Source organism: Nanorana parkeri, unplaced genomic scaffold (genome assembly GCF_000935625.1).
Source record: "Nanorana parkeri isolate BGI_ZX_2015 unplaced genomic scaffold, ASM93562v1 scaffold1609, whole genome shotgun sequence".
Classification (NCBI taxonomy): domain Eukaryota; kingdom Metazoa; phylum Chordata; class Amphibia; order Anura; family Dicroglossidae; genus Nanorana; species Nanorana parkeri.
The window spans coordinates 211,896-226,456 of NW_017307877.1; the positions used below are offsets into that span (position 1 = coordinate 211,896).

At 45.8% G+C, this 14,561-nt stretch overlaps 1 protein-coding gene across 1 annotated transcript in view; it reads left to right on the forward strand.

Moving 5' to 3' along the window:
• Positions 1-13,604, forward strand: part of LOC108799034 (calpain-9-like) — a 214,315-nt gene extending 200,711 nt beyond the window's left edge. Inside the window, exons 13-15 of the mRNA XM_018570847.1 lie at positions 13,139-13,197; positions 13,370-13,476; positions 13,559-13,604. Coding sequence (XP_018426349.1) covers positions 13,139-13,197; positions 13,370-13,476; positions 13,559-13,604 — 212 coding nt within the window. The remainder of the gene's footprint in view (positions 1-13,138; positions 13,198-13,369; positions 13,477-13,558) is intronic.
• Positions 13,605-14,561: the final 957 nt, after the last annotated feature.

Below are 14,561 nucleotides of genomic sequence, written 5' to 3' on the forward strand. Positions count from 1 at the left end.
TATATAAGCAAGCCACAAGAATGATACATCTCCCATCAGGGTCTATCAATAAATCATGTTGTTGGAAAGTGACAGTATGCTTGATTGCGATCATCATACGTTTAGTACCCGAGTTTGCAAAGAAGTAGTGCGTAAAGTTCCTGAATTTACAAATTTGGGGATTCCCTTTCTTAAAGTGTGTTTCTTGGACACAGTGTAGGGATGAGGCTTCTTTCCATAGCATGGCGCGTTTAAACGGACTGTTAGGTCTTTTACCATTCAAGGAAACTAATCTTAACCGCAATATCTGTTTCTAAAAAGTAAAATAAAATAAAAAGTAGTGTGGGAAGGACGCTTAAAGAGGTTGCAGCAGCACTGATACTGATAAAGGTGCCCTTGTAGGCATAGATAATAGGAAAAATATTGAGATAGAAACCACATGCTCCTTTAAAGGCAGAATATAACATTTCAGCCATATAATGGCAATCAGAGGCAATATAAATGCATATTGTAAAAAGAACAATAACAAACCAATAAGAACAAAACAATAAACATTGCAACAACATAGATTGGAAAGTGTGCATAGCACACATCTATCATGGGGTGTGTGGAAAAAAAGATAAAATAAATGTCAGCCTTGAGATCCTGAGATGTAGTAGAGGGCGCCAACGTGTGACTTTGAAAAGATGCCTGTGAGGCTAAATCAAGAGTAGATCACTGCACAGACCAATCCACTGGCATGAGTTGTGGGGCTTTGCGTTTCACAGTAGGGGAAGTATGGATAGTGCGATACCCCAGGAGCAGAGTATATCCATGCCATTCAAGGGTGTTAGGATAGGTGCAATTTTGTTTTTATAGGTAACCTGCAATTTGGTAGGGAAGCCCCATTCATACAAGAACTTGTTCTTTCAATTGATAAACATTTCAATATCTCCGCAATACCTCCAAACGCTCTTGTGGATTAAACAGTTAGAAAAAGGAGACTGATAGGTTAGCGCACTCTTGGGGGGGGGGGGGGGTGGTTTTGGGGGCCCGGGGAGTGCAAATGCAATGCGTCGGATGCAGTGGTGTAAAGCACGCCGCTGGACTCTAAAGAAGTGGAGACGGGTTCTCTAGAGTGACGAATCACGCTTCTCTATCTGGCAATCCGATGGACGTGTCTAGGTTTGGTGGTTGCCAGGAGAACGGTACTTGCCTGACTGCATTGTGCCAGGTGTAACTTTTGGTGGAGGGAGAATTATGGAGTGGGGTTGTTTTTCAGGGGTTGGGTTTGGCCCCTTAATTCCAGTGAAGGGAACTCTTAAGGCATCAGCTTACCGAGAAATTTTGGACAATTTCATTCTCCTAACTTTGTGGGAACAGTTTGGGGATGACCCCTTCCTGTTCCAACATAACTGCGCACCAGTGCACAAAGCAAGGTCCATAACACACTGGACTCAGGACTCTGCACCACAATAAACTCAGAACTCTACACACCAATGGACTCAGCAAAGTAATAAACACAGGACTCTGCAATGCAAAAGGACTCGGGACTCTGCAATGCAATAAAATCAGGACAATGCAATGCAATAGACATAGGACTCTGTAATTAAATAAACTCAGAACTGTGCAACACAATAATTGCCGAACTCTGTAATCCAATAATTGCAGGACTCTGCAACACAATACACTCAGGACAACCAGCATTGTCCTCCCCATCCCCCAAGCCAGCTCCCCTTTGCATTCCCAGCAACATCATCCTCCTCTGCCGGCCGGGCGCTCCACTCTTTGGCTAGAAAGTTAGAAAAAGGAGACTGATAGGTTAGCGCACTCCTGGGAGGGGGGGGAGGATTTGGTTTGTCGTGGCCGTGATGCAGCTCCTTGTGTTTGTTAGACCGGGGGTGTCTAACTGTGTGATGCTGAACGGAAAGAAAGGGAGGGAAAAAGCGCAAGTGACTGGCGCAGACTTTGTGGGGGTGGATAGAACAGGGAAAATAACAGTGAATTAGGTGAAAAAAATGTAGAAGAGAAATGTTTTCTAAATGTTTTCACCATAGAGAAAGGTGGTCAGAGGATCGCTGAGAGGGGGGGCCTGCGGGTATATGCTGGTTTGTTTTTTTCTTACTCACGGGTTCCTTGGTGTGTGGAGAGCTCAGAAGAGAGCTGGCTGGTCTCTTAGAGAGGTACTTGCCCTGGAATTGTGAAGTGCCGGAGCCTTCGTCCATGTCAGAATCTTGACTGCCGCTGCATGAGGCATGTGATCCAGGGGAGTCACAGCATTTGTGCCTGCCCCGTCTTGTTTTCTGGCCGTTCTGGGAGGAGGATGGTAGTTGGTAAGTCTCCAGAGCCCCTTCTGCTTGTTCTTCTCCTTAGACATGATGAGCAGAGCAGTGGGTAGTGGAACGAACGGTTTATAGGAGCTGATCGTATCGTGGGTGGCTGCTGTGAGTTGCTTCAGGGGAGGATCTCGTCAGATCATGCAGTCATTTCATTCCACAGCCAGGCCACGCCCACTTTTTTCATTTTTTTAAATTACGTTTTTATTAGGCCTGAAGCCTAGAAATTCAAAATTTTCTCCACAGGAAACTCAGTCTGACATCAGGGTTGGATGTTAAGCAGGCTCTAAACAGCTGCCACCCCTCCCTGTTATTCATTGTAACATGAACAGTAAACACCAGCTATGCCTGTCCGGGGAGGGGGGTTCCCACTATGATTACTAATGAATAGGGGTGGGGGGGATGTAGAGGCCACTTGAACTATATACACATTATTTGCAAAGCAAGTAGGCAGCCATTGCCATGAGGATATAAAGAGGAAAGCTAACAACAAAAATGTAGCACGAGTTGCAATTTGCTGTTTTATTGCACAGTGGTGATGTTTTGTGAAGAAAAGGAACTACATTAGTGTATCATGAATAATCATTACACTTGATACAAGGCAGACCACGAGTGGACATTGTTTGATCACTTATTGTGTGTGGATCCTCACAATTATTTATAAGAAACATGGAGGTGGAAGAATAAGATAAAAAAAATGTTAGCATTGTTTAGTTATATTTATTTACTGTTGGAACTTCTTGCACAGCCTTACAGAGAAACACAAGCACACAGTCTAATATACATGCTGCACATGGCTTGTCTAAAACAGGAAGGAAGCCACAGCTTTATTTTCTACCTTACAACAGAGTATATACCATAGATATAACAGAACACTGCCATCTAGTGACCGAAAATGTATACTGCAGTAGTTGATGCAATTGACACAATGGGGTCTATTCACTAAGCTGCCGTAGGCAGTCGAGTGAATGACCCACCTGAAGTGAAGTGAGCCGAACACTGTTCGGCTATTCACTTCAGGCGGGTACGGCTGATTTCAGAACCACGTATACAGTATAATATACGGCATACCAACACCCGGTATACAGTATAATATACGGTATACCAGCACCACGTATACAGTATAATATACGGTATACCAGCACCACGTATACAGTATAATATACATTATAGCACCACTACATTTACATATCAAAAAGCATCATACATAACTAAAAAAAAAATTTTTTTTTTTTTACTGCCCATTTTAGCAAAAGCCAGAATATTTAAATTATAAAAGACAAAAGCAGACATTAAAGTACATTTATAATAAAACAATTTACGTACAAAAGAAGCTATTCAGTCCTCTGCTATGCCGTCCACTGCTCGCTTCAGCGGATTCTTTCCCCTCCTTTCTGTCTCTCCTCAGTGCGCAGGCTCTGTAAGCTCCTCATCCCTACCCAGAGGTCTGGCAAGGCAGGGACAGTGTGATCCAATGCGCATGCATGACTAGATTAAAGATGGCTGCCAGTCAATATGATTTTTTTTTTAAATGTGACTATGTGTGGCAGGCATACCACACATTGCAGCTGAGCAGAAGGGCCCATCAGCAAACTTATAATCACCTAGGAGTAGTGTAAAAATTAGTTCCCAGGCCCGGCTTGTGGGGACTTCCAGGTTTAAAGATGGCCACCGCTGCCCTCGCGCGGCGGACATCTTAGTGACCTTCATATGAGGCAGCCCGTGCGGATGAGCACAGAGCGGCGATTTCCGGAGTGGCAGCAGCCTGTAAAAAGTGCCTAGACTGTTATGGGCACTTCCAGGTTTAAAGATGGCCGCCGCTGCTAACAGGCGGCGGCCATCTTGGTGACATTACTGTGGCAGGCCTGTGCGGAGGAGCACAGAGCTCGGAGAGTGGCAGCATACCATGCCAGGAGAGGCGAAGCTGGCACCCAATAACAATAAGCTGGCACCCAATAACAGGAGCCTCTCACGGGGCCCCCTAGTGGCTGCGGGCCCTCGGTCCATGCCCGAGTGGCAGAATGGTCAGTCCGCCCCTGCTCAGGTGCCCCACTCAGTATGGCCGCCGCTTGAGTGGGACAACTCAGATGAATAACGTGCTGGATTACTCTGATCCTAGTTCATTTTATTACTTCATTGCTGTGGTGTATGTTGTGGTGTTGTGTGGCAATCCCACGGTAGAACTGGGGGTTGTAGTCACCCAGGACTCTCAGCCAGAGGTGCTGAGCAGTTCCAGGAAACAAATTATTTTGCTGGGAAAGAACTGGCCTTTCAGTTCTCTCCCTAGAAAACCTGGATTTGGCATGGGATCCTGGAACTGGGAGATTTCAAACAGAATTGGGAGGAATGAAATCTCCATTCCTGGGTCCATTGTTTAATAGTGGCCAGCACCTAATTGCACAGCACTTATGGGAAGGGTGCTGGCTAGTGTTCTGGGCTCCTGCTGGGAAGAGGGACAGCTTGTGTCCAGGAGTCAGGCGGACTCCACCCAGAAGCCAGAGTGAAGCCAGGAGGCTGTGTATGTGTTGGAGGCTGGAAGGCTTGGAGAGCCAGGCACACAGGGTGTGTGGGTGAATTCAGAAGATGCTCAAAGGCACAGAATATCCAGGCAGAGATTCTATTGAGGCAAACCGTCAGGTCCTGAGACACTGAACAGGATAACCTGTGAAGGGTGAGCTGATATGTACGCTGAAGAAAGCTATTTATGTTGGATTTCCTTTTTCTGCCTTTGGAATGAATAAAAGACTGTCCTTTGTTTTGTAAAAACGGCTTCATGACTTGTCCTTAAGCGCTCGCCATTTTTGCTAACCTCCCCAACGTCACAATGTGTATAGAGCAATGCCGCGGATGGCGCTCGTGCAGAAGAACTTTTTTGTGCAAACCTCTTAGTTGTAACGAAAGCGGAAGTCAGGCGGTCCCAGAACTCGATACGTTCGAACTTTCGATCGATCAACGGTGATCTGTTGACACTTATCGAGTTCTGCGACCGCCTGACTTCCGGTTTCGTTACAACTAAGAGGTTTGCCCAAGAAACTTGTTCTGCACGAGCGCCAGCCAAGGCATTGGCCTATACACATACAGCACAGCAATGAAGTAATAAAATGAACTAGGATCACACTAATCCAGCACGTTATTATTCTGAGTTGCCCCACTCAAGCGGTGGCCATATTGAGTGGGGCATGTGAGATTAATAACGTGCTGGATTAGTGTGATCCTAGATGAACACGAAAATTTTAATCAGTAACAGCCCTAATAAAACGGAGAAAATACTTTTTTCTTTCCTGGAGTTAATTTTTCAATTGGACCGCATAGATCTGAATGAATTAAATCCAGAGGTTTTTGAGCTCTGCCGTTGTTCTGCTTTGTCATTTGCAGTGCAGTGTCTTTCTTGTTATTTTTTTCTTTAATGCAGCTGACACATTTCACGGTTTGATCACATGGGCTAATATTTATTCCACTTGCATAGTCATTCTGAACTATTTTCTTATTAATGTCAGGATTTCTGTGACCAAGTCGTCTGTGCCAAGTGTGGATGCAGTTTAAATGTTTTTCCTCTTTGGCAGTATTAACCATTTAACTGCAGTTCAGCTGATTCAGTTCATCTGTGATTTTAGCCTTTGCCAACAAGGTATCACCTTTTATGATGGCACAATTGTCACCCTTAAAAGTCACTACGTGCACCACTGTGCACCATCCACAGCCCATGGTATCAGGAGTGGGAGTCCTATCATGAGGGGTGAGAGCTTAACAGAGAGTAGGGGAGGGGGGCAGTACTGTAAGATGACGGATGTAGAGGGTTGTGGAAATTAACAGTGTTGAAAGAAGGCTTTTCTTTCAATACTGTTTACCTCCACACCCTCTGCATCCCTCTTCCTGCAGTGTTCTCCTCTGCAACCCTGAGCAGTGTAGGAAGGGAGGTGCAGAGGTGGGTAGTGTAAGGAGAGGGGTGCAGGGGTGCAGAACTGAGCAGTGCTGGAAGCGAGATGCAAGAGTGCAGAGGTGAGTAGTGTAGGAAGGGGGATGCAGGGAATGCAAGGGTTAGCAGTGTAGAAAGAGGGGTGCAGAGGTGAGCAGTGTAGGTAGGGGGATGCAGGGAGTGCAGGGGTGAGCAGTGCTGGAAGAGAGATGCAGGAAGTGCAGATTTGAGCAGTACTAGAAGAGGGGTGCAGGCATGCAGAGGTGAGCAGTACTGGCAGGGGGAAGTACCCTGTTTCCCCGAAAATAAGACCTACCCCGAAAGTAAGACCTAGCACTATTTTTCAAGATTCCTGTAATATAAGACCTACCCCGAAAATAAGACCTAGTTTGGTGGTAGCATGTGAGGGGGAACTTGAAGAGCAGGAGAGATGGTATCAGCCTGCAAGGACATACTGTATTAAGAGGATGACAGGGGTCTCCCTCTGGCCAGCGCAGTGACAGCGAGCACTCCAGTACAATACTTCACTAACTGCTGTCCCCCTGAAGGCACTGCTTAATGTAATGGTACTGTAATGTGTACCGGTAAATGGTACCGTACTTTACCGCGCTGTCCACTGTCTGATGTCCCCACCGCTGCACCGCTGGTACCACTGTCCCTGGTGGCAAAGGAAGCCGGCGCTGTAAATAGCAAGGCTGTGGCGGCGGAGGGAGCAGAGCCGCATTAGCCGATACTTCCTCTATAGTGCCAGTTACTGTGACAGGCGGAGTGATACCAGATAACTTTAGATTGTTGTACATTTTGGTGCACTTTAAAAAAAAAAAAAATAACACATCCCTGAAAATAAGACCTAGTGTGGTTTTTGGGGGCTAAAAGAATATAAGACAGTGTCTTATTTTCGGGGAAACACGGTAGGTGGTGTAGAGGTGAGCAGTGTAGGAAGGGGCATGCAGAGTGCAGAGGTGAGCAGTGCTGAAAGAGAGATGTAGGAGTGCAAAGAAAATTTAAACAATTGCTAGACAATTTAAACAACGTACTGAAACTAATAAGATCTCCTCTGGGAAATGCCTCACTAACCCCTTAGATATTGCCAATTGTTTTGGCAAATTTTACTCTTCTTTATACAACCTAAATGAGTCTCCTGACAACCCTAAACCTGATAAGGCTGCCATACAAGAGTTCCTAAACTCTCTAAACTCTCTTAAGGGATTTATAGGTTCCGCCATACACGCTCTTTATATTACTCCCAGCACACGTGTGTCTGGACCTCTGGCCTGCTCTCCTCCCTGTTCCACATTACCAACGGAACAAGGCAAGGTTATTCTTTGTCCCTCCTCATCTTTGCCCTTGTAATGGAACGTCTGGCTATGCCGATCCACAACTCCCGAACATCACTGGGATCCAAACAGGCTCCCAGGAACACAAAATCTACAGTATGCTGACGACGTCATTATTTCTATCACTCGTTCCCTCAGCTCCCTTCCAGCTGTTCAAAGTATTCTTACCTCCTTTGCTAATATCTCACTATACAAGGTTAATGTATAGGTGAAGGTGGCAAGTCTCAATTGTTAGGAACTTATCTTACTCCACCCGAACAGCTTGCCATCGATTCCGTCACCTCCTTCTCATGGACTCCATCCAATATGCTTGTTAGTGTTTAGTGAAAAGGGAGGACGGTTAGTGTTAGTGAAAAGGAAGGGTGGTTAGTGTTTAGTGAAAAGGGAGTGTGCTTAGTGTTTATTGAAAAGGGAGGGAGCTTAGTGTTTAGTGATAAGGGAGTACAGTTAGTGTTTAGTGAAAAAGGTGGGTGGGTAGTGTTCGTGAAAAGAAGGGCGCTTAGTGTTAGTGAAAAGGAAAGGTGTTTAGTGAAAAGGGAGTGCGCTTAGTGTTTAGTGAAAAGGGAGGGCGCTTAGTGTTTAGTGAAAAGGGAGGGCGCTTAGTGTTTAGTGAAAAGAGAGGGTGCTTAGTGTTTAATGACAATGGAGGGTGCTTATCTTTAGTCTAGAGTCCTGCTCAAGAGTATACCTTGACGTGGTGGCAGGCTTCATAATTTTTGGCCCAAATATTTTTTCTTATTTTCAAATATTGACTGCACGGATGACTTGGAATACACATTTCAACTTCATATACAGTGGTACCTCGGTTCACGAACGCTTCTGTTCACGAACAATTTGGTTCGCGAACATGAAGTTCGGAAAAAGTTTGCCTTCGAACTCTGCATTGGGTGATAAACACGATCGCGACCATCTTTGTACTCGAGATCGCACACTGTGCACACTTACTGTGAAGCTTTTGCTGTGCAGTATTACTGTATTCAATCCAGCATGACTCCCAAGAAAGTGCAGAGAAAGCATGGTGGGAAAAAGAAAGTGCAGAGCATTAATGAAGATGACAAGAACGTGCGGAGTGTTAATGAAGATGACAAGAATGTGCAGAGCGTTAATGAAGGTGACAAGAACGCGCGGAGCGTTAATTAAGGTGACAAGAATGTGCAGAGCGTTAATTAAGGTGACAAGAATGTGCAGAGCATTAATGAAGGTGACAAGAATGTTCAGAACATTAATGAAGGTGACAAGAATGTGCAGAGCAAGAATGGTGGTAAAAAGTAGACATGTGCACTGCCAAAAAATTTGTTTAGTTTCGTTTTAAAATCGGATTTGTGTTATTTCGTTTTTCGGGATTCGGGTGTGAAAGCCAATTCGGATTCGGACGAAATTCGTTAGCTGTAGTTAGTTCGAACGTTCGTTTCGTTTTCGTTTCCTATTCGTTTCGTTCATGCGTTTGTTCGTTTGCAGCAAAGTGACATTTGAGGGGGAAAAATGTTTTTCTTCAACGAACGAAACGAATAAGAAACGGAAACGAACTAACTACCGCTACCGAATTTCGGAAACGGAAATTCGGATTCGTTTGCATTCATTATATCTGTAATTTGGAATTCGTATACATCCGAATGTCCGAATTTCCGAAAATTCGTCCGAATTTCGATTCGGAACGAAACGAATCGCACATGTCTAGTAAAAAGAAAGTGCAGAGCAAGAATGGTGACAAGAAGGTTTTGAAGAAAATAACCATTGAATTGAAGAAGGAAATTGTAGAAAAGCATGATCGTGGTATTTGTGTGACCAGTGGCGACTCTAGGAACCATATATGCGTGAGAGCAATTGCTGCGACCCTGGTAGTTCTGGTACTGACTCCTGTCAGCTGTATAGGGACTACAAATCTCAGCAATACATTATACAGCAATGCAGAATACCACCAGCTAGAGGAGACAAAGAGGGAGATTGTGGACGGCGTTGGATTACATGTCACAACTGCCAGGCGGTGGGAACTGGTTTAATTGCGACATGTAGTCCAATGCCGCCCACAATCCTGAACACCACAACCGCCGGGTGCCGATGCCATCCGCAACTAAATTAGCTCTTGGCCCCCGTCAGTTGCGGCAGGGGCTGACTGGCAACTTTTGGCCTAGGGGGCAAGTACAACCAAGAGGCCCATGGTGCAGCAACTTGCCCCCCCCCCACTCTCTGTCCTCCTCTCCCTCCCCGCCACCTGCCACTTTCTCCATCCATGTAATGGTAGTGTGAATGGTTAGGTGATGTGAGGACTCACCAGGAAGTCCATAAAAGCGGTGGCTGGCCAGGGGATGCCACTCTCCTCCCGCTGGGCACCCTACATGGCTCCAGCCTCCCTCTGCTTCATGTCCGGCACTTAGGCACTCCCACCTGCTGTAGACCACCACTGGCTGTCCGGACTTATGGGCTGTGACCTGTGGGAGGAGAATGGGAATAGCCGGACAGTACATATAACTATAGTTTTTCTTGACCCCATCAAATTTCTTGACATTGTCACTTCTGTTGTGGCTATGTTATCTGAATCAGCTTCTTTTCTGATGCCCTTTCTTTAGGTGCATGCGCACCTGGAAGTGACATAGTCGAGAAATGTTATGGGTAAAGGAAAAGTACAGCACGGTGTGGTGGAGTGATTCCTCATCACTGCTGTGCGTGAGAGCAATTGCTGCGACCTTGGTAGTTCTGGTACTGTCTCTTGTCAGCTGTATAGGGACTACAAATCTCAGCAATACATTATACAGCAATGCAGAATACCACCAGCTATAGAAGACTACACATTTTAGCAATTATTCTTCAGTAATGCTTCTGCATTATTCTTACCACCAACTATAGAGGACTACAAATCTCAGCAATGCAGAATACCGACAACTATAGAGGACTACAAATCTCAGCAATATATTATACAGTAATGCAGAATACCAACAGATATAGAGGACTACAAATCCCAGCCATACATTGTACACCAATGCAGAATACCAGCAGCTATAGAGCACTACAAATCTCAGCACAACAGTGCAGTAATGCAGAGTGCAGAGTCAGTAATGTAACGCAGAGTGTGGAGGTCAGTTGTAAAGCAGAGTGCAGAGGTCCGCAGTGCATGTAACGCATAGTGCGGAGTTCAGCGGTGCGTGTGACGCAGAGTGTGGAGGTCAGTAATGTAACACAGAGTGCGGAGGTCAGGTGTGCATGTAACGCAGAGTGCGGTGGTCAGCGGTGCATGTAACGCAGAGTGCGGAGGTCAGCGGTGAGTGTAACGTAGAGTGCAGAAGTCAGCAATGCATGTAAAGCAGATTGCGGTGGTCAGCGGTGCGTGTAACACATAGTGTGGTGGTCATCGGCTCGTGTGACGCAGAGTGCGGTGGTCAGTGGCACGTGTAATGTGTAACGCAGAGTGCGGTGGTCAGGGGTGCGTGTAACGCAGAGTGCGGTGGTCAGGGGTGCGTGTAACGCAGAGTGCGGTGGTCAGGGGTGCATGTAACGCAGAATGTGGTGGTCAGGAGTGCATGTAACGCAGAGAGCGGTGGTCAGCAGTGCGTGTAACGCAGAGGGCATTGGTCAGGGGTGCATGTAACGCAGGGTGCAGAGGTCAGGGGTGCGTGCAACGCAGGGTGCGTTGGTCAGGGGTGCGTGTAACGCAAGGGGCGGGGGTCAGGGGTGCACTTAACGCAGGGTGCAGAGATCAGGGGTGCGTGTAACGCAGGGTGTATCGCAGATAGAAAAGGTAATTACAGTGCTGATGTGCTCTGTCCACTGCCCTCTTCTTCCTCTCTGGGTGGTGGTGGTGGGGAGCATCAATGTTTATTAGAGGTTAATCCCCAAAACGGGAGGACGCTAGTTTGTGTCCTCCCGTTTCCCTAAGGAGAACTATGGGGAAAAGCCTTAACCCCATAGTTCTCCTTTAAGTTAGCCTATTGAAAAAAAATGTCAACCTTGAGATTTACCTATTTATTCATTGTTGTCATGACTTCTCTTTTTTCTCTTTGGGAAATTGAGGTACTCACTCTAAAATAGGCTCTTTATAGACCTGAATTACAAACAACACTCACAAAATAATATTTAAAATAATTTTTTTTATTATCATCCACAGATGTATAAAAGAGTTATAGAACCACTAGGTGCATTGTGTTGCTATTTATTTGAATGACACCCGTATGCACCTGGCACGTGTGCATTGTAGCACAGCACAATGGGCAGCACATGCAGCTGTAATGCAAGGCCACTGGAATTGGGTGCCATTTAAATGAATGGCAATGCACCTAGTGCATGGTACTGCAGTTTAGTTTTGCTGTGCACAGGGCTGCCATCAGGGGGGTACGGCCGATACTCATGTAAGGGGCCCAGTCAGCCTGGGGTGCCCGCCCGGACCCTTACACGAGTATCGGACGACAGTGAAAGGCGAGGAGGCGGCCAGGCCCCCGCATCGCTGGAGGAAGCCTGGCTCTAGCGGTGCAGGGGCCCAGCATTGGAGATCCAGCGGCTTCGAGACAGGCTGGGGCCCCATCAGCACCGCTGCTCGTCTGATGTGGGACCGGACGGAAGTGACATTACTTCCAGTCCGGCAGCAGAGGAGGCCAGTTGTTCAGGCACCAGGAGCAGGTAAGAGGAGCTGGGAGGGAGAGAGAGAGGGGGATGAAGCCCTGACCAGCCCATCTGAGACCCCTGCAGAGCCCACCATAGAGAGTAAGCATCACAAATGGTATATTGCGCTGCATAATGTACCATCAGCTATAGAAGAATACAAATCCAGGCAATACATTATACACTGTATGTAGAACGTATTGCTAGGATGTGTTGTATTCCTCTATAGCTGGTGGTATTCTGCATTGCGCTGTATAATGTATTATTGCTGGGATATGTAGTGCTCTATAGTTGGTGGTATTCTGCATTGATTGCTATATAATTTTACCCTTTCCATTTCACTTTATTGCACACCACATGACTGTTGTGACTGGCTCAGTGTTCTCTGTACAGCACTGCACTATATTCCAGAGCTATATACATGTATAATAATAGTGTGTGACTGTGGAGGGACATTAGAGTGTAAGCTCCTCTGTACAGAGACTGGTGTAACTGGCTCAGTGTTCTCTGTACAGCACTGTCAGAGCTATATAAAATGTATTATTATTATTATTATACAGGATTTATATAGCGGCAACAGTTTGAGCAGCGCTTTACAATATAAGGAAGACATTACAATCACAATACAATTCAAGACAAGATGGTAAGGAGGGCCCTGCCTGTGAGGGCTTACAATCTAAAAGGGAGGTGAAAGTGATACATGAGGAGGTTATCCACATAAATGTAGAATAAAAACAGTGTGACTTGCTCAGTGTGGCGGCGGTGCGGGGGAAGGTGGGGGGCCCAGTCAAAAGCCATGTAAGGGGTCCCAAAATTTCTGATGGCTGCCCTGGCTGTGCAATAGCGTCCGTTAAACGCTAAACTATGAAGTGAACAGACCCTGGTTATCAACTGTCCCCTGATTGTGTGCTATATTTAATAAGGTAACTTTTGCGCTCAGTGTCCCAGAAATATGTACTCTTTCCAAACTATATTTATCCCTAATTTACTTTTTTTTTCAGGTGTGTTCAACTCACTTAACAGTTTCAAGAATGATACAATTAGTTTAAATCAAGCAGAGGTAATTGAACCAAATTTTAAATTTATTAGAACATTCTTTCTTTCTTAACGTGTATACAAAGCCTAAAAATTATCTTCTCCTTGTTTCATTCTAATTTGTAAATATACAATTGATAGCAGTTTGTTATATCTGTTCAAGTGCATGTACTGTATATGCTTGTTGATCTTCTCAGAAATTCAGAACTGTCTTGTATCTTGTACACCTTTTCTGTGTTATCTCAAAAAGACTGGGTGTGGTGGGTCTGTTTGGGAGGGCTGACAACACTCCGTTCACAGAAATGTGAGTTGTGTGTTGTCATCCCACAACAGTACTTGTAGCTGAGTGCATTTCTGGCATCACAGGTATTTTTCTGTTCTTGTAGGGTCTTTACAGTGATAAAACCTTTGGAGATGTGCTGCGTATTTTAAAACATTTGTGCTGACATACACTTTAAATTAAAATTGAAAGGAATAACTTACCTCACTGAATAGTAAAATTGTCTAACTGGCATAGCGCTTTTCAGGTACACATCTAAAAACCTGTTTGCAATATGCAATTGAAACTTAGCTATTGAACATATGCAGCCTACATCTAACATTTGCTAATGGTCCCCTTTAGCAGTGGCGTTCAATTGGGAATAATATGACAGGACCAGTGGTGGACCTAAGGAACAAAGGGCCCTGGTGCAAGATTTTTTTCTCAGGGCCCCCCTTCCTGCTCCCAAGGGGGTGCCGAAACTGGACCTCCCTGTCCCCCTAACCCCCCCAGCTCTCTCTGCACTAAAGGAGCTTACTCTAATGTCCCCCCATAGTCAGACACTATTATTTGACATTCATATAGCTCTCTTATATACCGTAGTGCTGTACATAAAACACTGAGCCAGTCACATCAGTCTCTGTACAGAGGAGCTTACACTCTAATGTAGAATGTCATCTGTAGAGGACTACAAATCCCAGCAATACATTATAAAGCACTGCAGAATAATAGTATATGAATTTGGTACATACTGTACTCTGTTCTGCCTCTCTGCTCTGGAATGCCGGCCTGATGTCTTGTGCAGAGGGCCTCAGGAGGGGTGTGGAGGGCCTCAGGAGGGGTACAGAGGGTCTCAGGAGGGGGGAGATGTTCGGGTGGCAAAAGCGCTGTAAGCAGGTGCCAAGTGGTTCCACAGAAGGCTGCTGCGCAGGACCTAACCCAGCAGAATCCATGTGAATTTTTTTATTTCTGAGCTGCAGAGGTCAGTTGTAAGGCAGAGTACAGAGGTCAGCGGTGTGACGCAGAGTGCAGAGGTCATCAGTGTGCAGATGTCAGGGGTGTGGTGCAGAAGTCAGGGTGTGATGCAGAGGTCAGGATGTGATGCAGAAAGAACAAGATGTGATTCAGGT